We start from the raw sequence: 27,439 nt of genomic DNA on the forward strand, positions 1-27,439 counted from the left end.
AAGGACCATTCTTATAAATGCAATTAACCTTAATCTTGCTAAAAGGCTTTGTCTCCAAAACAGTGACATTCTTGAGTTACATGAGGCTGGAATTTCAACAGCAGTTGGGCAGTGAGCACAACTGAGTTCATAAGAAGTGAAATCTAATTAATGCAATGACTGTAGTTAGGTTAAGAGTCCTGGACCAGTTTTTTAATTGGGTTATTTGTTCTTCTGGAGTCTAACTTCTTGAGCTCTTTACGTATTTTGGATATTAGCCCTCTGTCAGATGTAGGTTAGTGAAGCCCTTTTCCCAAGCTCTAACCTGCATTTTGTCCTATTGGCAGTGTCCTTTGACTTACAGAAACATTTTAGTTTCAAGAGGTCCCATTTATCAATCGTTTCTCTTAGAGCCCGAGCCATTGGTGTTCTGTTCAGGTAATTTTCTCCTATGTCAATGCATTCGAGGCTATCTCCCTTTGTTCTTCTGTAGATTCAGTGTATCTGGTTTTATGTTAAGGTTCCCTTGATCCATTTGGAGTTGAGCTTGGGCAGGGGCTGATAAGTCTGAGTTTCAACTTGCATTTTCTACATGGCAGACCACCAGTTCGACCATCCCCATTGTTGAACTCTTCAAGGGGGGACCTGGAAGAAGGAAGCCGCATGTAAATAAGTAGAATAATGCAGATGTAAATAAATAGATTAATGAATTAATTAAAAATAAAAAGAATCTTGACCCCTGTGTTTTCGTAGCTCTGACATAATATAGCTGTAAGGGGGGAGAGAGGAAAGAAGGGGGGGTGGGGGTGTTACCACCATTCCTTGACTCTGGTTGAAATAATTCTACATTTCTAATCTCCCTATAAGTCTATATTGTTTTAAAAACAAAGAGCCCTTTCAATAGAGCAAATTCAAGAGATGGGAAATAACATAAAGGCCTAAGGTGACATATGAATCTCAGTGACATTGTATATAATTAATCTGTCCATCAAAGTTGTTGATATTAGAATACACCTATTCAACAGCTACCAATTGAGCATCTAACCATGTATATAATACTGAAAAAAAAATACACACTTTGCTGCAAGACAGAACAATAGTCTGACTACTGGTTTGGAGGCCTATATTACTAGGCTAGTCTGTGTAACTGAGCTATAGCAATGACCCCAATAATCTTTATCTTATGGTGCTTTGTGAGAAGAATTACTAGGCAGTGAGTCTTATGAAAACTAGAACATTTCTCAGTGAAGATAAGGCTATGTGTCGAGGGCAGGACGCTCTGTGTGATTTCCATAATTTCTATCGACTTCTATGTTTTGTGCTCCGTCTACAACTTAACTCTACAATAGTTTGATTTACTCTATTGTATATTTCAGTATAGCTTGATGTCTAGTTACTATTCTACTGCCGTGAAGAGAACACCATGACCAAGGCAACTAGGAAATAAAACATTAATTGAGAGCTTCTTGGAGTTTTGAGGGTTGATTCCATGCCTGTTATGATCAGAAGATGGCAGCAGGCAGGCTGCCATGATGCTGGAACAGCAGCTGAAAGTTTACATGCTGAGAAACAAAGCTGATGAGGCAGTGGTGAGGAGGGAGAAAGAGAGAAGAAGGGAAGAAAAGTGGGAGAGAGAACTGGTAATGGCTTGGGCTTTTGAATCCTAAAAGCCCACTCCAGTAACACACCTTCTTCAACAATGATTACCTTCTAATCCTTTCACAAACAGTTCCCCAAACTAGGAACCAAGATTCAAATATATTAACCTATGGGAGCTGTTTGCATTAAAACTACTATAACTACTATACCTCCTTTTTCCCATTCTCTTTCCCCTATTTTGTTGTCAAAACTAAGTACTAAATAATTTAAAAGAGATATAGTTTATGTCCAAATATCATCTCATCAGAAATTTTGAAACATTTCTTGGATAAATTATCCTGAAAAGTATCTTATATTAATTCATATTCTTTTTTTTGTGCTGGATATTAAACCTAGAGCCTTGTACATACTATGCACATGATCTCCTGGTGAGCTGTATCTCCAGCCCACATTATTCTTTCTTGAAGAAAAAAATTATTTCACATTAGAGACCAATGGTAATCTGATTATTTTCTGCAGGAGGCTTAGATAAAGGGTGACATAAAGTAGTATTGGGTCTTCAGAGGATACAGTGGAAAGATAAACTTTGTAATTTAACTTTAGATAGCCTATCTTCTCTTGTTATATAATGCAAGAAGTAGTTCACCTGCCTAAGGTAGATGTTTCTTTTTAACTCTCTTGAAATACTTCACAGTAAATTAAGATAATCTGAATTTTATTATACCATCATTATTCCTGAATAAATATAAGAATTGCATTCACCATAGTCTGCAGACTTCCCCAAGTATTTTACACACTACCACTTGTCTTAAAAAATGACCAAGAAGAATTATGTTCCTAAATCTATATCAGAAAATGCTTTGATCTGATTACTTAAGGACATAATCACAGACGTTGTATCCTACATGTTTTCAATGAAGAAAGTAATTCTGAAATAATACTGTAGTCCAGTAGTGCAGTAGGAAGTAGATAAAACTGATCCTGCTATGAATATCAGCGCATGTTTGTTTGTCTAGGCATATGCTTAAATATATCTGCTAAGGAATGTTCCTTGTGATTCGAGTGTAAAATTACATTTAGTTTTATAACAAAAATTATGTTATTTATTTAAAGACAAGAGAAAGTGATTTTTAAAAAGTAATTTTGTGGAGAGGGTCTTTGTAATCTCAAAGTTTTCTATTTTTCTTTCTGTTTAATACTATATAAAGACACTCCATTATAGTGATATGTAGTCTGCATAGCTATATACAACATATACTATGGTTGCTAAAAGTTAGTTTATAAATTAAAAAATAATATACAGCATCTATAGAAACACTTTGTTTCTTCAGCCTATAATCTTGATAGTCTTATGGGTGTGAAACTGCTAAATAAAGCAGTAACACTTCTATGTTAAATATTTCTATAACATGTAGTCTGGAGTGGATGATCACAGATTTTCATCCAAGCTTAGCAAAGTCACAGTGTAACTTTTCAAAATAAAGTCATGATTCAAAATAAAGTCATTTCCTCCTTGCTGGTGAAATACCCAAACGAAGCAATTTAGTGCAGGAAAGACATATTCGGGATCACAGAAGGTGCACCCCATCACAGCAAGCAGGAATGGAGGCAGAAGCAGCTCACAGCCACAGCTGTAGCAAGGGGAGTGTGTGAACGCATAGGTAGACCAGGAATCAGAGGCAGGACAGAAGGGGGACAGGAATATAATTTCCAAGCTCTTACAACAGCAACACCCTTCCACCAACCAGGCCTCACCTTCTGAAGGATCAAAACCTCCCCCAAACAACACCAATGACTGGAGACTAAGTCTTCAATCACAAAACACTGGTTACATGTCAGATAATATATTTGCATGAGAAAAAAAATAGAGTAAAGAATTTTCTTGCTCTCAAAGGGAAACACTGAGTTTAAATGCTATTGTGGGAGATGATTTAATTTATTTACCAGATGTCTATATCCTGTACACTGATGGTTGCTTAGAAGTAATTGCAGTATACTTTTGGTATTGCTTGAATTTAGTATCGGTTATAAATTACTTCTATAGCTCTCTATCATGACTTAAAATACTGAATGAATGAAATAGTTAATAGCCTTGTCACTATTAAAGAAAATACACAGTGAAGAGTGAACACTTGACTTCGTAAGAAAATAAAATAGTCGGACACGAATATAAGCTTCTTGAGGAAGACTCTGCTTTAAGGAGTTGAATGCTGTCATGAGAACCTTACTGTTCTTATGTTTGTTTCAATCTTAAGTTAATTTTATAAAAAATAAATGCTGGAATTTTTGTTTCAAGTTTTTTTGAACTACTTGCACACTATAATGTAATACACTACTGTTGTGAGCATACAACTCTGGAAACATAGACAAGCATGCTTGTGTTGTTCAACAATCTCAAAATTTACTGGATAACAAGGGAGTTATCAATGGAATGTTCTACAGTTTCAATGACTGTGATTTGTCATGTAATCTGCCTACCTTGGTCAAGGCAAATGAATATTCTTTTATTCTTATTCAGTCTTAACTATTCATATTAGTTCTCACACCACACACTGCACTGTAAACACATCTGCATAGCTCTATGTGTAGGTAGGTGTTACAGAAAAAATACAAGCAGAATCCAAGAGGGTTCAGAAGTAGGCTGAGGATGAGCCTTAATAAGATACTGAGCTAGAGCAGCACTTGGAGGGAGCTTCTCCTGGGGCTGCTGGAGTCAGGATTGAGAATGATGCCTGCAGACAGAAATCAGCTGCAAGGTGGAGTAGAAAACGGTGGGTCAAATCTAGGACCAGGTCAGCAAACAGGGGGATGAGCAGAGTGTCCGGTAGGCCCCGTTAGCTCAAGCAAAGCTCCAGAAACAGTTCTGGGAGGCCTTGGTTCTTGGCACACACTAGGTAGATGATGGAACGTTAAGGGGCCATGCTATCACCGTGTTAAGTATCTTATCACTTTATGGAGCCCATAACTGGGGAGGGAGGGAAGCAAGCAAGAAGGAAGGGAGGAGAGGGGGAGAGGGGGAGAGAGGGAGAGGGGGAGAGGGGAGAGGGGGAGAAGGGGAGAGGGGAGAGAGGGAGAGAGGGAGAGAGGGAGAGAGGGAGAGAGGGAGAGAGGGAGAGAGGGAGAGAGGGAGAGAGGGAGAGAGGGAGAGAGGGAGAGAGGGAGAGGGAGAGAGGGAGCACAGTGAAAAGTGATGAATCCAGAGATTTGTGGATTTTAAGAATATTTGAGCACATGGGATTTGTGTGCTCAGCCTTAACTGGACACTTATACCACCCCTCTCGGACTCAATGCCCATTCTGGGAGACAGGGTGGTGGGTGCATAAATAAAAACCCGAAAAAAACTGGGAGATATGGAAAAGAGATGCAAAATGGTATCTACAGAGCTTGACCCAGCCATTTCAGTCATGACCTCAGCATAGCTGTGGTTGTTGTTGCTGGGCCTGGACAAGAGTGGACCAGCTAACAGCCATTCCTGGAGGAAGGAGGGCAGGGGTTCATAGGCCTTACCTTTCCCTAATGAGTTCCAGGCCACTGGTGGATTCTGAGTAACAGGTCCCCGCTGCCTTTGTGTACCAGTGAGCCCACCAGGCTCTAATGGGTGTTTCTGAATCTGTAGCCAGGCTGACAGGCCTGATTAAAGTCAGCGGTTCAGAAAATGAAAAGGCCTGAGTTTGGGCACGTGTCCTGGAAGGATGAAGGATAACAGGTGGGAAAGGAAAGAGAGCAGGAGGTGAGAGTGGACAGAATGTACTGTAAATGTACATGACATTGTCACGGACCAAATTTAATCAATGAAGGAAATACTAGTTTATTACTTATAAGTGCTGTTATGACTGGAAGGCTTACCTCTCTCTGTCTCATTTATGGCCTGTAAGTAACAGAGCACTCTTTGGCACATAGTAAATTGGAAAAGTAGCAGAAACACATTCATTGCTTATTTGTGTCCAAACATTATTTTAAGCAGCAAGAAGGTTCCCTTTTATAGTAGGTCTGAACCCACAAAAGAATTAGAAATGCCCTCAACAAAGTGGGTGATCACCATAAGGCCTGCATCCTCTACTCTCAACTAAAGAGAGCCAGCTGGTCTGCCAAAGGTCAACTGCTAGCTCCCCATTTCCCGAGTTTGGTGGAGAGGAGAAACTCTATGGGTTTCCTTTCTTCTTATTTTGAATTTGTAACCCTGGGAAACTTTCCAATCACTCGATGCCTCAGTTTTTACAGTTTAAAAGTGGAGATTATGAATGGTAGCTTCTCACCGGCTTATTTTCTGAGTTAGAGTTAGAGCAGTCTCTGAGTTTTATAAAATTGCTTAGGTCCTTGGAGATAGATACGTGGGAAACTCCCATTATGTCTGTGTATAGGATAATCTTTTAGAAAAAAAAAAACACATGAGTTTGGATCAAAAAAATATCAAAATCCATTCTATGTTTCTTCAGGTATAAACATGTGTAAATGTTCACTCTACAGCAGAAGCATTGTTCTAGTGGACAGGGAGAGATTTTGGTAGATCTGGATTAGAATCCAGGTCCTATCACTCAACAACTATACAAAGTTGTCAGGAAAACTATATGAGTTTTCATAAATTACCTTCTGTCAGCTCCCTAATGAAGATGAGTATACCCACCCAACTTATATTTGGAACATAATTAATGCATATGTAAAATAATCATGATGATAAGCATGGGTGCCCCCAAATAATGGAAACATTAATATAGTATAAAAAATTTAGTGGGTTTTGGCTTTCTGGGATCTAACATGTACCAGATAAGTTTTAAGAAGAGTCCCTTAAAAATCTTATATTTTCACTTATTATCATATATAATAGGGCCATTATGATTTCATGTTTATTAAAACACTTAATTTTCTCTATTTACAATAAGCATAATACCCTGAGAGAACCAGGAGACGTAAGTGGATCAAATTACAGAAATAAATATCCCTCTACATGGCTGATAGCCTATGGTTTTCCACTCTCAAGAGGCCATGCAGCAAGTCCTACAAATGAATTCTGAAAGGAACTAGGTAATTTCTAGACGCATAATATCAGTGTTTCACGTTAAGACTGTGTCTTATCAAATATGCTGCCACCTACTGCTATCTATGGGGATCACGGAGAACATCTTTCTACCCTGAGCAATGCACAAGTAACCAAAAGCCCTGCTCAGCACGCGGTTGGTTTTAGCTTTCTCGTTTCTTCTATTGGGCCCTTGGGAGGCTTGCTTTAGTAATGGACCTTGGATCCAAATGAATACTTGGCAAGTGCAGAGCACAAAGTGCTTTTGCAGTCAGCCAGAGTATTGTCTATTGAAATGAGGGTAATTCAAAAGAAACATTCGTAACAGGAAAACAGCAGAGCGTAGTGCTTTGAAGAGAGGAAAGAATAAAATGGACAACTGAAAAAAAAAAAAAAAGGCTGGAGATTTTGCCTGAGTAGAAAGCAACATGTTGTCTGCAAAGTAAAATTTACATTAGCATTACATGGCATTCTTTTCTGTCTTAAGTATTACATCTTTTGAAAAACTGTTTATCCCAAATATGATTTTTGTATAATCAAGGATAGTAATGCCTTACTAGAATTGCTTTATTCCCTCAGTATTGTATTAAAAGCTTACATAAGACTGAAAATTGTAGAAGCATTAAGCAGTTCATGGTAACAGACTTTCTTTTCTGTTCATGGGGTGGCCTCGGGTGCTTGGGATTAAACTCAGAACCTTGCATGTGGTAGAAAAGCATTGCACTGCTGAGCTGAACCAAGGCCTCCTGTTTGCTTCACACAGACTCTCCCTATGCAGTCCATGCTGGCCTATAATTTGTGATCATCTGGCTACTGCCTCCCAGTTCTAGAATCTCAGACATGCACACAGCTTAAGATCAGTTTTCATAGCAAAGTATTATAAGCCCGAGATATGCAACAAGAGGAGAACAGTTAACTTCCTGATTATAAGATAGTGATTTGCTTACTGTTTGGTGTTATGTTTCTTCATTTTAGAATTAATAATTTATATAGTATCAATCACTCTATAATTTTGATCATAATTTAAGAGAAATTACAAATATACAAGTGTGTTATAAAACATTAATCATCATCATAAAAATTGCCATTGTTTTCATACTTTTTCTGTATATTCTACAAAACCTTCATTAATGTTCTAAGTAATAATTGTTTAAGATAGGAAAAATTAAAGGAGATAAGTAAAATAATAAAAACGTTTTTATTATAAATAAAGTTTTTATTATTTGACTACAAAGCCTTGCTATAGATATTACCTAGGGGAATTGAAGGACTCATTTTATTTTTGGAGGGGGTGATGGGAAGAGGTAAGGAATAAGGCTATGAAGACACACTCAATACGGACAAAGTAATAATGATAGCTAAACAAAATATTCAACTAGGATAAAATGCTAAATATAAGAGTAGTCATTCCAACTTAGGTTTTTCACACAGTATCCTTTCCAAGATACACAGCACGCAGACACTTAGCACACAGGTTGATTAAGCTTGCTGTCTGCAGCTGAGATGGCACAGCAGCATCCACTGAGACCTTGTCACAACATCCTTTCCTCATGGAAGATCAAGACTCTCTCATAGCATGTGATGCGGGCTGGAACCCAGCAAGCAACAGCTTTTCTGAGGATTCAGATATTTCTTTTGTCAGTATCTATCAATAAGACAATTTTTTTTCCCTCACAAGCTCAAGGGACGTAGTGTATTTCACTAGTACTTAACTCTGCCAAAAGCTGGCATCAAACAGGGCCCATGGGATCCCGGCATAGCAGTTAGCAAAGAGGAGCTGGGCGGCAAGGATAGATGGTGGTTAAAATCATCGACAGTTACTCTGTTTAAATTCCAACAGAATTGGACAATCTCCACTTTTAGGCATTTCTCAGTGACACAGTTCCAAGAAAAGAAATTCGTTCTTGATTCTTAAAATTAGGATGTCTGTATTGAGCTGATTTTTTTTTTTTGACAGTATCTGCCTCACTATGACTGTGTCGAGATAGAGTCATTTTCAAGGAAAGATGTTCATGTTCCCAGGTTCTTCACTCTTTGCGTTGTCTAGTGGTTTTCTTTAGTGATAAGCATCGATTAATGAATCCGGTACATTTTCTAGCCTATTTATCTAGAGACATTTAGCCCCGCCATGTTACTGCAGTGGTATAGTCTTGACCATTTTCCCTGAACCTCTGTCATCTGCTTCCTTACTTGATCTGTCCCTGATATTCATCCTCTTAACTTTGTGTCATTACCCTTGGTAAGGCTGAATTCAGAAGATGTATTTTTAACAAAACACATGCTAGCATATAATCCAGGCTTAGGGCTGGAAATGCTCTTTCATGGAGTCATATGTCATATAATGTGTGAGTCAAAGCAGAGGGAGGGGCATAGTGAGATAGAAATGGCCAGGGGAGCTCTGTCCCATGGACAAAGGCCCCGTGACCGAGGAGACTGCAGATGTGGTACTATGAATCCTGTGTAGTTTAAACAATGAATAAGAAGATGAATGAGGAAAAAAAAAAAAAAAGAAGATGAGAGAGTTTTCAGAATGACCTAGAGAAGCTCATGGAGGGCTTTGAGCATGAAGTAAAAGACGGTCTGCTTTTGTTTTGAGAGTATCCAGAAAACATTTAAGAATTTGAAAGGGAGAGTAACCCAGTCTAGTTTTCACTCTAAGACATACCTCTGTGGAAAAGTAGAAAATGCTTTGAGTTAAGTTCAGAAAAAGAAGAATTTCTATTACATGGAGGTGCTATTTCTAAAATATTTTGCTGTGATGAAATAGTCCTCAAAAATATGGCTCATTTAATTAGAACATACTGATACACACACTGAATCTTTTCTAAAAGATCTATTTGAAAATTGTGAGGCCGGAGCCACCATAAGTAAAATTCCTGTAGCACTTTGCCATTGTCTTGTACACACCTATAGTCATGTACTTTTATAGAGAAAATTATTGCTCAACTAATCTCCCTCCTAGTTAAATGCTAATTAAAATATCCAGTTTTAAACAAGGCATTCATCTTGAAAGCATTCTGTAGTGCCTGTATAATTCTCTAGAAAGAAGACAATTGAAAAAACAATTTCTATTTTAAAAGTATTTTTCCCTTCCAACTCAAAGAGGTTCTCAAACAAGTTAATTTGAGCATAAGATTATTTAGCTAATAACAGGTAACTCCACAAGTCTCCATTTTTTACGTGATCAAACTTAAAAAGACAAAGAATGAGCAAGGCTTTGTTTGAAATAAAAACTACAGCTCATTATCAATGAAAAGATTATAGTCCTTGTCAAAAAGCTTAACAGTTCCTCTAAGTGGTCCCTTCACAAGTACAAATGAGAGCTGGTTTTACTTAAATTAAAGAAAAAAAACCATGAGATTCACTTTTAACTATTGCCTTAACATTTCCCAAGTAGCAAGAAGTCAAATTTTCTGTCATTTGAAAAACAAATTTCATCTGAAAAAAAAATCAAAATATTCTTGCATCCCAATGATGATACATTGACATTAATTTTTTAAAAAATGAATCATAGTGTTACATTCTTAATTTTTTAATTTATTCTTACTTTCCAATGTTTTGATGTATTTTTGCTGGTTTCTAAATCTGCTTTTAGACACATCTTGTTGTTTTTAATCTAAAACACTAATTTCTCTCATCATTTTGAACTATTTTATTAAAAGTTTCTTAGTCTAGAGCAGACATGAAAGTTAATGACTACATTTTGTGAACCCTGAGCTCTTAAATTAGAATGGTAGATACTGAGGCATATGCCCATATTAGTCTTCTGTAACTGTTATCAGAAAAACAGTCGAAACCCTACTGTATTCATTTACCAGCAGTGATGGACTCCTAGTACATCAGTGACTGGGGAAAGACAGGAACACCTACAGGGGTTTCAGACAGAAGAAAGAGAGACAATCAATCAGCCAAGCTTTGCAATTTAGAGTGCACAATGCACTTGGGAGCGAAACAGAAAAGAGATACTCTTCCTTCCTCTCTCAACCTGAAGAAGTTGTAGGTATAACAGCCCACATTACCATTTTCCCTGCCCACTTTTCTTTCATGTACAAAGAAATCAAAGAGAAGCAGAAAACTAAGACGGTAAGGCAAACCAAGGAAAGGAAGTCAGAGAGCATCATGATAGGAATCTACAGTTACAGTGATTTGATGTTCGGAAAGCAATGCCTTCTGCCTCTGCCATCCCAGCCCTGGATGGGGAAGTTTTATGGACAGTAAACTCTCTCTCATGAAGGTGGTGGTATCTCTTCTGCGGCAACTAAGGCTTGACAATCAGAGTTTTATTGCTATGCAGTTAATCTATGAAAGACAACAAGGCTGTCAAAGGGATCTCCAAAGTCTCTTAGTATGAGTTATCCTACACCAGGCTGAAGCCAAAGTCCCCATAGTCTCCTGCTAATAAGTGAAATTAGTAATTTAGTGACATAATTTCTCATGAAGTGCTTATAGTTTACATTAATAAATCAGACTTGGTTGTTTTTTAAACTTGGGTCAGTTCTAAATGTAGACCAGTAAGGTACTCAAATCAAATATAATAAGAGACTGTACTCAGAATTGCTCTTTCTGAGATTATAATACAAATACAATATTTTTCCTTCCCTCTCCTCCCTTCTGCTCCTCCTGTATACTCCATGCCCCCTGTTTAAATTTATGGCTTTTCTTTTCATTAATTGTTCGTGTATATAAGGATTTTTGTTTCTGTTCTCTTTGTTTTCATCATTTTTCCTTTATCATATTTAGAAACTTACATTATCTTATACATTACATATATATAACTAATATATAATCATGTTTATATATATATATATATTGAAGACTTCCTTCTTTCTTACTGTTAAGGTCAGTTCCTCCTCCAAAAGAGAAGAGCAACCTGAAGGGTCCACACAGTTCCTATGAGCATGAATGAAAACACACACACACACACACACACACACACACACACACACACACACTCATATATATGAGAGGATTTATTTTGGGTCTGCCATGTCGTCTGTCATCTCTAGTCTATCATGGCCAGTGGGGCATGACAAGGGTTGGCTCTATCCAAGGCAGTGTGAGTCAGCTTGCTCGATCTCTCTCCTTGAATCAGAGGGCAGAGGGTCCCTCTGACACCTGGCCGAGATATAATTCACAGGTCTCCCACCTCAACTCCCCATCTACTGGCCCTCCCCCCTCTAGCTAGGCCTTACTTCCTACAATAAATGCACCATTTCTCAAGCCACCATCTGTGGACCAACTTTTCTCAAATGAACTTGTAGTGACCTGTTCACATTCAAACCGCAGCATCTGATATGAATATAATATCTTATCTAACTTTTCTCTATGCCTAGTTTGAAAATTGTAAGTGGAAGGTTTATGGTTTTAATTCTTTATTGTGAGAAAGGTTGAGAGCATTTGAGAAGCTTACAGAGAATCTTATTGTGCTGTAATCGTGTTTTCTGTGATTCAAGTTAGGAAAAATAAAAAAATAAATAAAATAAAAACACCTTAAAAGCATGTGCTCGGCAGAAGTCAAATGGTTGGTTTAGTACGCTAGTGGCTCTCTGATCCTTGGTACTGACAAGTTTTTGCCGTGTCTAAAATGCAAATGAAGTCATTGGTTTCTGATCTTGGGATGTCCTGAGGTCATCCTGTGAGCAGGCAATGTAGGTGTTTTTTTTTTTTTTTTTTTGTTTGTTTGTTTGTTTGTTTTCCAATTGTGTTTCAGGGATTTCTACCACAGGACCCCTGGGTATGGGCAGCACGACCACCAGCACCACCCTCCGGACCACAACCTGGAACATAGGGAGGAGTACCACCCCATCCTTGCCGGGCAGAAGAAACCGCAGCACCAGCACGCCGTCTCCAGCGGTAGAGGTGCTGGATGACATCACCACACACCTGCCATCTGCAGCCTCTCAAATCCCAGCTATGGAAGAGAGCTGTGAGGCTGTCGAAGCACGAGAAATCATGTGGTTTAAGACCCGACAGGGGCAAGTAGCAAAGCAGCCATGCCCAGCAGGAACCATAGGTAAGCCTGCTCCAGCCAGCCTAGCCCGGGGCTTCCTTGATTTTGCTTGCTGTCTTTCACACTGTTTGTTTCCTTTTCATTTATTTGTTTCTCTTTTTCTGTTTTCTCCTCTCCTTTTAGTTCCCTTCATTGTTCTCTTTTTGTTGTTACTATCCATTTTATGTATTAACATTTTGATTATGTTATGAACTCAACCAAATGAGTGCTTCATTATCAGTATTTAGTAAGAGAACCTGCAGAAGTCATGGGTGAGAATTTAGTAGAAATGCTTTTGAGTGATCGTTTTTCTTCAGTGTCAGTGCTTGGAGTCAGATGATGCTACACAGAGCCAGATCCTCCCTGCAGCTTCTCTGCACTGTCCTTGGATTGCTTTCAGTTTGTCTTGTGTTTCTCAAGTGGGTAGATATTAGTAGCAGAAACTAGGGTTTGTAGGAGTCTAGATAACCTGATGAGCATTGATCATATCTTGCATTTAAAAAAAGGAGAAATCATGAATATCTTTTATGTAGTTGTTCCCTGGTAGCCAAAGGTACCTGACATGGTCATGAGTCTTCTGCTGGGTGCCATCTCCTACTCACAAGCATCCATCTAACAACAATCTCTCCTGCTTCTTCCAGGAGATAATTAAGAAATAGATGTCCCTGAACCTCTTTTATTTCTGCCATATTTATAATATACCAAGGTGTAGTCATATCTATCATTTTAAAACAAATACTCTACTTTTTTGTCATTTTCATTGAACTTCATAACACTTGACACGCCAACAAATTTTTGCATTATTCATCAAATATATATATATATTTGTATATGCATATATGTATATATACATATATATGTATACATATATATACACATATATACATATATATATATATATATATATATATATATATATACACACAATTAGTATACATACATGTGTTCTTATGGGCCATTTTTGGACATTATTCCCTTGACTCCTTTAACTGTGTAGATACATAATTTTAGGTTCCATAACACAGAGTGCTGAGAAAAACAGAGATGGTCTTGTTTTTTTATAAGTGCCCATTTTAGCAAAGTGCTTAAAAATTTAGCACCCTTCTTTCTCTCTCTGAAAAGGAATCGAATACTTGTTTCTAATGTTTTCTGTTGCATTGGAATCAGGAAACCCCATAAGATTGCCATCTTTCTTACTGAGGTCAGTTCCTCTCTCTAAATGAAGTGAGAGCAACCTGGATGGTCCAGACAGTTCCTGTGAGCATGAGTGAAAACCGTTATTTGAAAGCAAGCACTTTACACACCTGAAAAAGATCATCACTGTCCTGTGAAAATTGAGGAAGAGTATCAGTGTAGTGCTTTTGAAGTTCTCCCAGGACTTAAATGGTTCTGCCAGTATACCTGAGCCCTGATTTCACAGACCTCTGTATTCCTTTTAGACCCCAAGGCCAGGCCTACACATGTTCTCCTTGGGTGTCCGTCTTAGGTTCCACTCTTTAGCCACAGCCATATTCAGATCCATCCTCTATTCCACCAGGGATACTTTTCTGAAACCTGAATCTTGCCATTCTTTTCTTCTTAAAAAACTCTTTACTAATTTCTAGCATAATAGACTTAGGAACTTTATGGCCCAACTTTCGTGCCTTTCCAGATTCATTAAATAAAACTCCTTCAACGAAGCGAAGCCCCATTTGAAAGTCTTGACGTCTCCCAAATGCGACATATTTCCTCTACTTGAGACGGACTTTCCCACCTAGTTTTCCTGAAGGCCTGCTTTGCTAACATTATCTTACCCCTACGAACAGAACACAAAGTCCACTCAAACAAGCTCTCCATGGTCTTTAATCATGAAATTCTTCCCCATACCCACAATAGTTGTCAACAGATTCTTAAAAATGCTAGATTCTTTTATTTTGTTGTTCAACATTTGTCCAGTTCCATTTACTTTCAAAGCATTGTCTCTGGAGTTTAATAGACACTATCTCAATACAATTATCTAATCTGTAAATCTGTATATATATGTATATACAGATTTATATATATACATATATATATATATATATGTATATATATAAAAATCTGTATATACATATATATGTATATATATAAAAATCTGTATATACATATATATATATATGTTACCAAAGACATGAAGTGACTTTAAGAAATGTGACGTGAGTATTTGAAACAGGAATGTCTCTTTCTGTCTGTAGGTGTATCAACTTACCTATGTCTTGCTCCTGATGGAATATGGGATCCTCAAGGACCAGATCTCAGCAACTGTTCTTCTCCTTGGGTCAACCACATAACACAGAAGGTAAATATGAAGCCCATAGGGAGGCTTAGCAGGCTCTGTCTCTTTCTTGTGATTACTTGTACTGGAAAGCAAATAGGATACTTTAAAAATTAATGTATAACAGCACATTTTAATAGAGTTTTATTTTAATAGAATTTAAAATTAAAAAACAGCCTTTAATACATGATGTGCTAATTTCAGGATTCTGTTGTTTTTAAATTGCAAGTCCATACCTTAAGCCAGGCATTATTATTTATAATTAGTTTATTATTAATCACACTTCTATCAACCTTCAATAAGAAAGAAAATTAAGCTTACATCCATATGGATTTTTTTATTTGGAGATAATAAAATAGTACAGAAAATTCTACCTCTGGAATCTTGAGCAGCTGGCCGAATGTTGTGTAACCTAGTCATTTATCAGTGATAAAAGTACACACATGTGTGATGACATCTTCAGGCTCAAATTTGCGCTTATTCAGTTGCAATATGTTGAACATTTTTAGTATTAATGCACTGTGGAGCTTTGAATTGATTTCATTACAAACAGAGACCAGATGTGCGTTTATGCCAAAAGGGCTTTGGGATAGATCCTTATTACGGCAATTTATGTGGATTTATGCACTTCTAAAATGCAGGGTCCGGCTATAGCACATTAGCCGTGCTGTGAAATTTCTGAAAAAAAAAATTTTTTTTTGGCCTGAAAAATATTACAAATGATGGCTTTTCTAAAAGCCTGCCTGCGCCATTTACTCTTTTCTGTATTTGTTTTTAACCAGGCTTATCCTCAATAATATTCTGTATAATAATCCATAAATACCCACCCAGTAGATCATTTACTGAATGAGCTATAACTATCTGTGCACCGTCGATCAAGGAAGAGCTGAGGTTTTTACTGACTCTGTGACTCTCGTACATATGCATCTCCATACTTGTTGCCATTCATAATGAGGCTTCTCCAATTTCCGCACTGTTCCTGCCACAGCTTTTATGTCCTTTGATTTTATTACAATGTAGCTCAGACCCCGGGGGCAAATAACTCTCCCTGGATGTGATCAGACTAAGAGATCAGCAGCGTATCTTTTTACATTAGCAACTTGAAAAAAAAAAGTTCCCTAGATACTTAGCCCAGGGGTTAATATAAATTCAATAATAATTCACCTAGAAAGCTGAGTGTTTTCATGATAATTTCTGAATATGCTTGGGCTATTTCATTGCAGAAATTACCGGGTGACTTGAACTGATAATGATAGTTAATTCCCTCCTTTCCTCTGCAGCCCTGCTAATCTTAGGACAAAAGAGATAATTCCTTTTAAAGACCAGACAGCTGTTGCCCATTTGATTCATGGAGGAGATGTTTTGTTTTATAATAAATTGGTCTTGTTCATCCAAAGCATTTCTGCTTAATCCTTATGGGTCTATAAAGTTTGGATATACTATAATTACATTTAAATTAAAGAATTTAGTCAACTGGAATTTATAACAATGATGTAAGTTTATAAAGTGCTCAGAAGAATCTTTTGAGCTCTCTCCATTAGTTTTTAACAGAGGAGGCTCAGGGAGGCTACACCTTTAGGATGTTCTGCTTATCCACACTCTGGGTAGCCTGCGATTCAGCCATTCTCATGTTCACAGCCATGTGCACTCACTAGCAGGCTCTCTTCACTTTGTCCAGTCTTCTTTCCTTCCTAGTTGTGTCTGTTATATCTACAACTTTGAATATGAATGGTAAAGGGATTGAGTTCTTCTCCCAGCCCCAGACTCTCCATACAGGTTTCTTCCCACCTCTCCTCCTCTGTTGTCCCCTTTGCCATGGTCTTTCCTTAGTTCTGTTCATCTACTCCCCTACTTTTTTTTTGTTTGTTTGTTTTTTTGATTTCCTGCCAGGTTAGAAGACTGAAGAAAAAAATATGTATATATGTATGTATGTACGTATATATGTATGTATTTGTGTGTGTGTGTGTGTGTGTGTCTGTATGTAATGGAGTATTGTTCCCTCATTTAACTGAAACACAATAATATCTACCTGCATAGGAAGTTTGGGAGTAGACATTCCCCGAAGCATGATGCCTCTCTGTCTTACCATATTTGATTATCATAACATATTCAAAGACTATGTGCTTTTCCCCTTATTGTTTTGAAGTCTGGACAGTGTAACATAGTGACAACAGATTTCTGGTAAGTGCCAGTTTTTATGTTCAAGCAGTTCTGTAATACTACTTTTATAAGAGTACCAATCTCATCTATGAAGGCTTTGCCCTCAATACCTGATTCATTCTACCAGAGCTCTACTATTTAATCACATTGGTTTCATCTGATACATTTTATACTTCAGTGTTTGTTTACATTGAATCCATAATAATAACCCCCATGTTTTTATAGGGCTGCTAAGGAACACCTGGGGACTTGAGCCAATGTTCATTATAGCTGAACTTAGTGGACAAGACATTAGCATCTTTATCGATCTTCCCATGTAAAATAGGATAGATCCTTAATTTGAATAGGAATATGTGCTTGCTATTTATTAACACTATTACAGAGTTCAAATATACAATATAAGATCTAGGAAGCTTTATTTAGCTGGACAAAGCAAACTTAATATTTGTGCTAAAAAAATGAATTATGCTGTTTTCCCAAGAGTCGGTCTAGAAGGAAGAAGACAGGCAATGACTAATAGTGGATGGGACTTGCAAATGAATTTGGGCTACTTTTATACTGATAAAGTTAAAGAGTAAAATTTATGTGACCATAGAAATTAGATTACATTTCACTAAAGAGACTTACGTTATAAACTTATGAAGAAATTTGTTATAAAGTAACTAGCTTGGATTCTTCCACCATAATTATTTTTAATAAAAAAGTACATCTTGTGCAGAAAAGGGGGAGAATTTATACACATCAGATCTTTATTCTCACAGGGTCAGGAGGAGACATTTAAAAGCAAGAGGATAGAAAACCTCCTGAATATGGGAGATGGCTAGATATATGGATAAATGGATGGATGAAATAGTAAAAAGAAGATAAATATGTAGACATTTAGATGTTCATAGATTAATAGATCTTCAAATTGGTTTAAGAATACTTTTCAGTTATTACTGAAAAGAAACATGTTATATCACAATCCAATACACTGAACTATATATGATAATCTAACATGATATATATATATATATATATATATGATCACACACATATGTATACATACACACACATATATTATATGTAGTTCTCTTATACACTTTAAGGATGACTACAAAATTATCTTTGGCATCAACTTGGACTCCATATTGAACTCAACATTTCAAAATTGGAATTTATATTTTCTATTTTTCATACTTTAGAGTGCATTTTATTGTATTATCCCACCAGTTGATTATTTCCATTTTAGTCTGTAATATTGATAGTTTTGAACAGCTTCCGTATTATTTGCATGCTGAATGAAGAAGAATGCTTCCCCCTGCTTGGCCTGCTTCATCAATTATATGAAAAAGATCTGGCTGAATTATCACAGATAATGGTTTTGTTTTCTTCACGACAAACTCAAGTCCACTTTATTTTGTTTTTATATGAGCTATTGGCAGATTTTGAGATAATGTATTTTTCCTGGGTTTTCTGAAAATGAGTATAGAGTTTTAGACATAATTTTAGCACTTTATAATACAAAATAATCAAGTTATTTCCCCCAGAATACCTTGTTGACCCCTGCTCCTGTTTCTTACAGGCCCTAATGTAACTTTTTAATATTAAGAATAGAAGGCACCAGGCAGTGTTGGCACATGCCTTTAATCTCAGCATTTGGGAGGTGGAGGAAGGCAGATTTCTGAGTTCGAGGCCAGCCTGGTCTACAGAGGGAGTTCCAGGACAGTCAGGGCTATACAGAGAAACCCTGTCTTGAAAAACAAAAAACAAGAAATAAAACAAACAAACAAACAAAAAAGAATAGAAGGCAGGTAAATTGTTTTTTAATCTTATCAGAGATTGTGGGATGTATTGGTCACTATTCTCTTGGAACAAAACCAAGAGAATTAACGTATGTACTGAAAAGGAATGTAGTAGATTGGCTTACACAGTATGGGATTTGTAGTCCAGTCATGCTGTCTACACACTGTAAAGATTGAGACCTCAAGAGCTGTTTACTCTATCAAGCTGACATTAGATGGCTGGGGCCGGATGCGTCAGCACCCCCAAACTGGAACTAAAGTCTGGAAGGTTCCTGGAGAGCTACTGCTCTTTAAGCCACATTTGAAAAACAAGCTGGATTCCAATGTCAGAAAAGTGTGGCCACCATAGTAGTAGCAACAGCATAGATAAACTCAATGGAGGGACAGAAGCTTGGCAGGAAAATGCAAAATGGCTTTATCCTTGTTTTTTTATCCTTTATTCTTTGTTTCTGGGCACTGTGCACAGGTACTGCTCACTCTGGAGAAGGGTTTTCTTCTGGAGAAGGGTATTCCCTCCTGGACACACCCTCACATGCCTTCCCAGAGTAATGTCTATTAGTTGATTATAGATTCAATCAGGTGGTGATCAAAATTAACCAATACTTCATGGTTTTCAGAACTGTAGACTTATTTAATTTGCTTCCACTTCTTATGTACATACATTCTGTTCATATATCCATTTGGCTCAGATATACATTAGAATAGCTAGAGCACACAAAGAAACAGCACCTATATAGTAATGTAGTAAGCAATTTTTACATTATTTTTTTTACTCCTTATCAATGGTTGATAAATAAAGCTCATAATAATCTCAAAGCTGATTTAAATTTTAATTTAAAATTGTTTTTGCTTGTGTCAAAGTTTAAAAGGGCACAGTGTATCAACACAGTATATCTCTTTGTTCGTAACTACAATGTAAAGCGATAGTAGCTGGCCTCCTCTCCATTGATTAAGTCCTGTGCATAGTCCTACCACATAAATGCAGGCATTAATTTACTAATCCTATAAAACACGAAATATTAAATTTCTCAATATATATATTATATATTGAGAATATATATTTAAAATATATATATATTTAATTCTACATTTTAATGTAGAATTAAATCATTGTAAGTTGCTCTAACTAGAGAGAGAAAACTAAGGTTATCAGGGCGATCTTTCAGATGCCACTGAGGAGAATGTGAGCAGAGGTTACCAGGAAAACATAGTCATGAAATGAGCTCAGATTGTGGGAACAGTGGAAAACCCCAGTCAATTGTGTCCCCATCCAATTATGTGAAGAAGAGCCTGGGAGCACATCTTTTACCTACCACTGCACACAGTAAGAGACCTGAAAGTACAGTACATACCTGTGAAAATTCCTCTTCAGCCAGTACTCTCCCGACATCCCACAGCCTAGCCCATACCCAGGTTTCTTTCTTTCACTTTTGATTCTGCTTATGAATCTTTTGAGTTATCATCATTCAAGTGCAAATGTGGATAGCAACTTCCCATTTCCTTCAACCTTTTCATGAACAGGTGCTGTTTCTATTACTTAGAGCTCGCTTCTCCAGCTGTCTGAACTCTAGCTACAGTACCCTAAGTGCAGCTAGCCTTAGGGCCTCGTGCTCCTCCCTCCTACTGACTTACCCTGCTGCCTGGAATCCAGCACCTGCCTCTGTTTCCAATCTCTTCCTTTCCACTGCATTTCAAACTAAATTGTCCTCAGAGAAGCATTTCCTAAATTATTTTTCATCTTCACACATTCCAGGTAAAATTTTCAATAACAATTCTTCTACTTCACATTATTTCTGCATCCCCTCCAATAAAACTAAGGATGTGTAGAGATACGTTTTAGTAACTCTGCTGCTAGTAATTAAGACATTTAATTACTAGCTTTTCACTACTATATTCACAGATCTTAACACAGTGGCACAGAAATTTAAATCACGGGGTAAAGGGTAAAGTTCAGTAGGAGACTAAGGACTCAGGGAGAATGAGGCCTTGTGATGCAGTTCCTCCACCCATTAAATAATGCACATGCTGATTAAAAAGCAAATGCACATATTGGCTAAATGAGCTATTGCTCAAAAGATGTATTCATGTTATAAAAATGGTAGACACATCAATTGATAATAGATGGTAGATACATCAATTGATAATAGATGGTAGATACTGACAGACAGAAATAAATAAACAAACCGGTGGAGTTAGACACATTTTCCTACCTAAAAAACATAAATACAAATTAGCTTTAGGTATTCATGAACATATGCAATTTATACTAGACAGAAATTTTTACTAGACTAGACTCAGGAAGCTTATGTTAGGAGCCAGTGCCCTAGATAAAGTGTCAGAAATGAAGCATCCATCAGTGGTCCAGGAATGGAAAAGAGGAAAATACTCAACCAATTAGCTTCTTAACTCAGGGTGGGGTGGCTGGTGACTGAGGCATGCATTTAGTCAGCTTCATCAGGGTGATAAATTATCTGACAAAAATCAACCTAATAGAGCAAAGACTTATATGTGCTCATGGGTTAAGAACTCTCTGTCTGGTATGTGCTGACATGATTGCTTTGGTCCCATGGTGAAGCTGACCATTAGGAAGTAGGAACATGTGGTGGAGGAGATGCCCATTTTGCTCCCAGGAGCCAAGATGCAAAGAGAGAGGGAAGCCATAGTAGGACGTACCCTTCCTGGGCACACTTCCAGTGACTTCTTTCCTCTTTCCATACCTTACCTGGTAGTTAAATCGCCTCCAAATTGTGCCACTAAATTAAAAGTCAAGCACTGTGGCTCACATTTCTGATCACAGCTCTCACTGAAGCCTTACACGTTGGATAAGAGTCAAGGCTCTGCACTGACATCATGTCTCAAAAGCAAAATATTATTAATCCATGATGAAGTTAGAGTCCTTGTGACCTAGTCCCTTTTCCCCAAAGTCTATCAGCTGGCAATGAAGCCTAAAACTCAGGAGTCTTTGGGGGCTATTGTATATCCAAATCACTATAAGGGTAGATGCAGAGGACAGTAAGGGAGAAAAATCATGTAGTAAACAGAACAAAGACTTGTGTCTTTTCTGGGATTAGACATAGGTTTTGCAGGAATTTGGGTGCTACCTGTTTGCACTCCTCTCATGATTTGGTGTTCCCAGTCCCTATAGCTAGTTGATGTCTTTAATCCTTAGTGGTGAAAATGTACTGGATATTATAGCTTGGGACAAAACATTTCTCAGATGGACAACATGCGTGCTTGCAGGAATGGAGTTAAGTAGACTCTAACCCACAGAGGAAGCAAGGGCAGAAGACTGAGTTGTTACAGTGTAGTTATTCTTGTCAATGGAGGCCAACTCACTGGACAAAGGTTTTCTTAGTAACTATCAATGTTAGAGTCTTCATACAGGAAATAATGAACTTTTGTTCTTTGTGTTTGTTTGTTTGTTTTTGAGACAAGTTTGTATGTGTAGCCCTTGCTGTACTGGAATTTGCTCTGTAAACCACAGCTGGCCTGAAACTCAAGAGATCCTTCTGCCTCTGTATCCCAAGTGCTGAGATTAAATGTGTGTAGCCCTTGCTGTACTGGAATTCTCTCTGTAAACCATAGCTGGCCTGAAACTCAAGAGATCCTTCTGCCTCTGTATCCCAAGTGCTGAGATATATATATGTGTGTGTGTGTGTATGTGTATATATATTATAATAATCTTATTTTCTTAGAGTGTTCTTTCTCACTAAGGGTCTTCTTCAGCACTCCATCTCACCAAGTAACACTTCTCAGGGATAATTATTTTGTTTGTGTGATTTATTCAGTTTTATGGCTCAATGAGACAGACACAGAATAGTTATAGGAATTTTTTAGTTTATTTAAAATTTTTTGTGTATACTTTTTTTTTTCCCCTCACAACATTTATAGCTTTCAGTCTCAGTGTTCATGTGTGTATTGGAAATGTCTTCTCTTCATAAAGAACTCTGGGTATACCTTTTTGTTTGTTTTGTTTTTAATAGGAGTTCTCTGTATAGCCCCGGTGGTCCTGGAACATGCAGTGATCCTCTCCATCCTGGCCCCCTAATGCTAGGATTGCAGATGCATACTAACAAACTGAGTTTAAACCAATACTTTTTGAAGGTTAACTATGGTTATTGTTTTGAAGATAACCCATTAGTAAATCAGTGGCTCCCATGACTGCATTGTTCTCTTATCAGTATATATACAAACAGCAGGATCATGTATTATCAGCCTTGGTGTAATAATCTTTTGTTTTAATGCTTTATAACTATACATGAAAAAATTAAATATTTACATACTCAAACCTTAGCCCTTTTTTCATTTTATTCTCAAACTCTATGCTATACTAATATTGAAGAGCATGCTTGTACATTCCAAAGAAAATTAATAGGTACTTTAAATGTAAAGATTCAAAAGAAATGTATGAACTCATTACATTATACTTGGTGCAATCTATTTCAGTTTGTTTACTTTTATGTAATAATTTCTGCAAAATACTGATTAGCTTTAGCAATAACTTTACCAATAGCAATACTTTGATATCTTTATATATATTAATATATAAAATATGTAATGTTTATATATCATATGTCTATATTCATAAGTTAATATATATGTTGATTACATATATAATATATTTTTTAAATTTCAATGCCAGCAATAAGGATTTTTTTTATTTCTGAATTGTCAAGGTTTGGTATGTTTTAGTATATTCATATAGATATATACATAAAGACAGAAATTGTGATGTATATATATGCATGTGTGTGTATGTTTGAAATGTTTATAAGTAGTATGCTTCTAGCAGTATATCTTAAGGACTGTCAACAGTCTTAATCTCCTTCATAAATTTAAACTGTTTGCATTGTATAGTTATAATTGATTGGTTCTATTAGGTCATAACTTCTTTTGATTCCAGTGACAAGCTTAATTGGATGTCTATGAATGCTTAGTTTTTGATATCTTGAGATTTTTTTATATCCAATTGTTGTAAGATTTAGTATCAATATTTTGATATATACAGTTAATGGGAGTGATACTTATTTTCATAACTTTATTAATGCTTGCTATTATTATATTTCACATTAGGTTTTTCATATGTGTTTGTGTGTGTCTGTGTGTGTGTGTGTTTGTGTGTGTGCATGAATGTGGTTGTAAATTATCTAGATGTTCCAATCATCTCAATTTATTTATTTAGTGTTTGCTGACATTTTGTTTTTGATCCTTCATTTTGATCCATTTTGTTTGGTTCTTCTGCTCACATGCAGCATCCCTGAGTGGACTCAATTTCACTAACTGTGTCATCTGGAACAATCATTAGAAGATAGTTTAGAAAGAGAAGGTTTTTTGTTTGTTTAATTGTTTATAATCTATACTACCAGCTTTATATAACATAGCAGAATAAGAAAACTAATTCTTAAATAATGATACACATATAATTAAATAGTGAGAGATATGTTACAGTTTAGACAGATACATATAAGACTCTCCTTGGAAAGTGGAATATGTAGAGAAAGATTTTCATTATATTCTTCTTTGTTGTGAAGATGAGCTGTAATATTGTTTTAGAAATTGAAAATACTATTTAAATTTAATTCTATAAATTAAAAAAAAAGAATAGTGAATATTATGAACTAGGAAGTGATACCTATTTACCTGTTAAGATACTTCTCGAATCATTCTTTTTTCAAATTTTTAACTTTTATTTTTTATTAAAATTGTAATAAAATATTATAAATTGTATTATAACAAATTATATTATAACAAAATAAAATATACTCACATTACTTACTTTTCTTCTCGATGTCCATGCAAGTCACTCTCTTGTTCCCCCTCACTCCCTCTCAAATTGATGCTCTTTTTTAAAAATTTATATTATATAATATATAACACATACATATATAGCACATATAGACACATGTACATAAGCCTGTACATGCAATCTGCTAAGTCTCTTTGCTGTGGCTTGTGCATATATAATTAGAGATGAATTTCTACTTGAGACATGAAAATAGAAAGATAACCATGAAAAGGGAAAGGAAGGAAAGATGCAGACAGAGAGGGCAGGGCTAGAGAAGGCAATAGAACATATGCACTGAGTGTAGATGTGGGGGATAATGGACTCTTCATGTTAAACAACGATCTAGGAAATGGGCCCTTGTTCTCCACAGGATGCCTCAACCCTGACCTTGCACTTGAGTTGGTTTTCTCTGTCCGTTGCTTCTAGGAGATGTGTGTTCTGAGACCAGTAGACCCTCCCAGTGTCTCTCTTGTCCTGAGCTGGTCAGGTCTCTTGACACTGAGCTAGTGTCATGACCTGGTTCTAGTATGTGAAATTTCATGTGAATTCTTGCAAATGGTGCTGGCTATGCCCCGTGATGAGAACAGGAAATTTGCATCATGGACTTTGTTTGTCTCTATTGCTATCCCCCGTTATTTTTAATGAGTGAATTGATGTTCATGTTTTCTTGTCTCAAGGTTGTTAAGTATATTCAGGATGTCATAGAACATTTTCCTTAGTTCTTTTAACACCTTTAGGTCTCAAACATTTTTTTAAGCATGCATATAAAAAGTCAACATGTTTCAGAAAGCAGAAGTACAAGAAACTAGTGAGTAATTGGCTACTTGATGTGCTGGGTGAAAACTTAGGTGTTTTGCAAGAAGGATCATGACCATGTTGAAAGCATGGGTTTAATAGAGAGTAAATTTCACAGATCTTAGAAACTGGTGAGTTTGTTTAGTATTCACCCAGCACAATAAGTGCTCATCTTGGCATGAAGGAAGTGTGGACAGCCTTTGGGAATATAGATTAAGGACCCACAAGAAGCTCTCATCAAACTCCAATTTAGAGACTGGCAGAAAATAGTGGGACCTACCTCAGACTTAACAACCCAAATGACTAACTAAGGTGAGAAATAATCTTGAGAGGGAATTTTCCATAACAAGCCCCTTAACCACAAGACTTTAAAGTCAGGCTTTGAAGGAAAGAATGAGTTATCAGGAAACATCAAGGAGGGCTCTGAGGTAACTGTAGCATTTGAGAAGTGTTTCTCGCCTCAACAATTTTAACTTACAAAGAAATTGTTAAAGGAGACCAATGAAAATTCTTATGGAAAACATTTGTTTTTTTTCCTTTCTATTTAAAAATAATAGTTGAAATCTGGAGAAACAGCTGCCAATATTGCCAGAGAGCTAGCGGAACAGACGAGAAATCATTTGAACGCTGGGGACATCACCTACTCAGTTCGTGCCATGGACCAGCTGGTTGGCCTTTTGGATGTCCAGCTCAGGAATTTGACACCAGGGGGAAAAGACAGCGCTGCCCGAAGCTTGAATAAGGTGAGAACCTCAGCTGTGTCTGTCTTTCAGTTCGAAGTAAACTCAGTGAGACAGTCTCTAGTTTCTCTTCTTTCAATTTTCGTTGTTCAAACAAATCAATCCTTAATTCAGTTTACTTTATTATTTCATTGTAATTACATTATGATCTTATTTGACTTTTAATTTAGAGAAATATGTACCAGTAGCATCATATGCATTCTGTATTTACAGTTCTGTTTTTGCTAGTAGTTTCTCAACTTTTTTATGTTAAATTGTAGCAAAATTAATGTAGATCCAAGCAACTGGTTATTGTGTCCTATAAACTTCTCTTTGAAAATAATAGACTGTTTAATGAGCGTTTAATCAGAAAGTGGAAATTTAGGAAACATTAATAAAAGCATATTAAAATCCATTAGATTCCTCTCCCCCCTTCCTTTCTATTGGATTTTTTTAATGAGATAATTTAACCTAGGTAATACTACCTTTAAGTACTGCAAGGACAAGAAATTAGATTTTAATACATGCTTCATTTAGTTTTTAAATGACTCAGATTTTTGTTAATAACCAATAAAAATCTGAGTGTTTTTAAACAAGTTTAAATATGTTGCGTTTGAAAAAATATACTTTAGAATTTTTTCATATTTTAATAAACATTTCATTTGCTAAATATCTTATATAAATTAAAAATACAAAAGACAAGCTGCATATTTATAAAGAATATCACTTATATATGTAACTAAGTCTTAGTAAACTAACCTCTTGGTGTCACATCAAGTGAAGAGGCTCCTGAGTGGTATAACGATTCTATGACCTGGACTATTAACATAGTCTTTCCAACTTTAAAAAAAGTTGACTAATGCTCCTCTAAGAAATTTATTTTTAAAACATTCCCCTTTGAATAAAAAAATAAAAAAGTGAACAATAAAGATGTTGTAGATTTGTCTTTTACTAACTGTAATTCTGTCTTGGTGGGGAACGGTCACCACTCATTTAAACTGAGAAATGTTTTTATATAATAACCATTCAAAATTAAAAAGCCAGATATCTTAACTGAGACAGCTCTTGCTGCAAATTCACCTTTTGTAATCAGATAATGTTTTAGTCTTTGTTTATTAGATATTATGTATTGGATTTCTTTGTCATTCTGAAAAAAGGAGGTTTTGGTTTTTTGTATTTTGGCCTTTTTTGGGGGGGGCTGTCTTTGTTTTTTTTTTTTTTTAACTTGTATCCTGATAGAATCACAACCAAGCCTCTGATGGGATGATCAACAGCTGCCTATGGGGTCTGGCATGCTGTGACTTTAATATAATGTGACCATA

At 36.4% G+C, this 27,439-nt stretch overlaps 1 protein-coding gene across 10 annotated transcripts in view; it reads left to right on the forward strand.

The window, feature by feature from the left end:
- Positions 1 to 27,439, forward strand: part of Adgrl3 (adhesion G protein-coupled receptor L3) — a 721,722-nt gene that overhangs the window by 561,230 nt on the left and 133,053 nt on the right. For all 10 annotated transcript variants that reach the window (XM_076938716.1, XM_076938717.1, XM_076938710.1 and 7 more), the window contains 3 exons: positions 12,303 to 12,605; positions 14,795 to 14,898; positions 25,956 to 26,141. In XM_076938716.1, the coding sequence (XP_076794831.1) occupies positions 12,303 to 12,605; positions 14,795 to 14,898; positions 25,956 to 26,141 (593 nt within the window). The remainder of the gene's footprint in view (positions 1 to 12,302; positions 12,606 to 14,794; positions 14,899 to 25,955; positions 26,142 to 27,439) is intronic.

The sequence above is a fragment of the Arvicanthis niloticus genome, chromosome 7 (assembly GCF_011762505.2).
Source record: "Arvicanthis niloticus isolate mArvNil1 chromosome 7, mArvNil1.pat.X, whole genome shotgun sequence".
Taxonomy (NCBI): Eukaryota; Metazoa; Chordata; class Mammalia; order Rodentia; family Muridae; genus Arvicanthis; species Arvicanthis niloticus.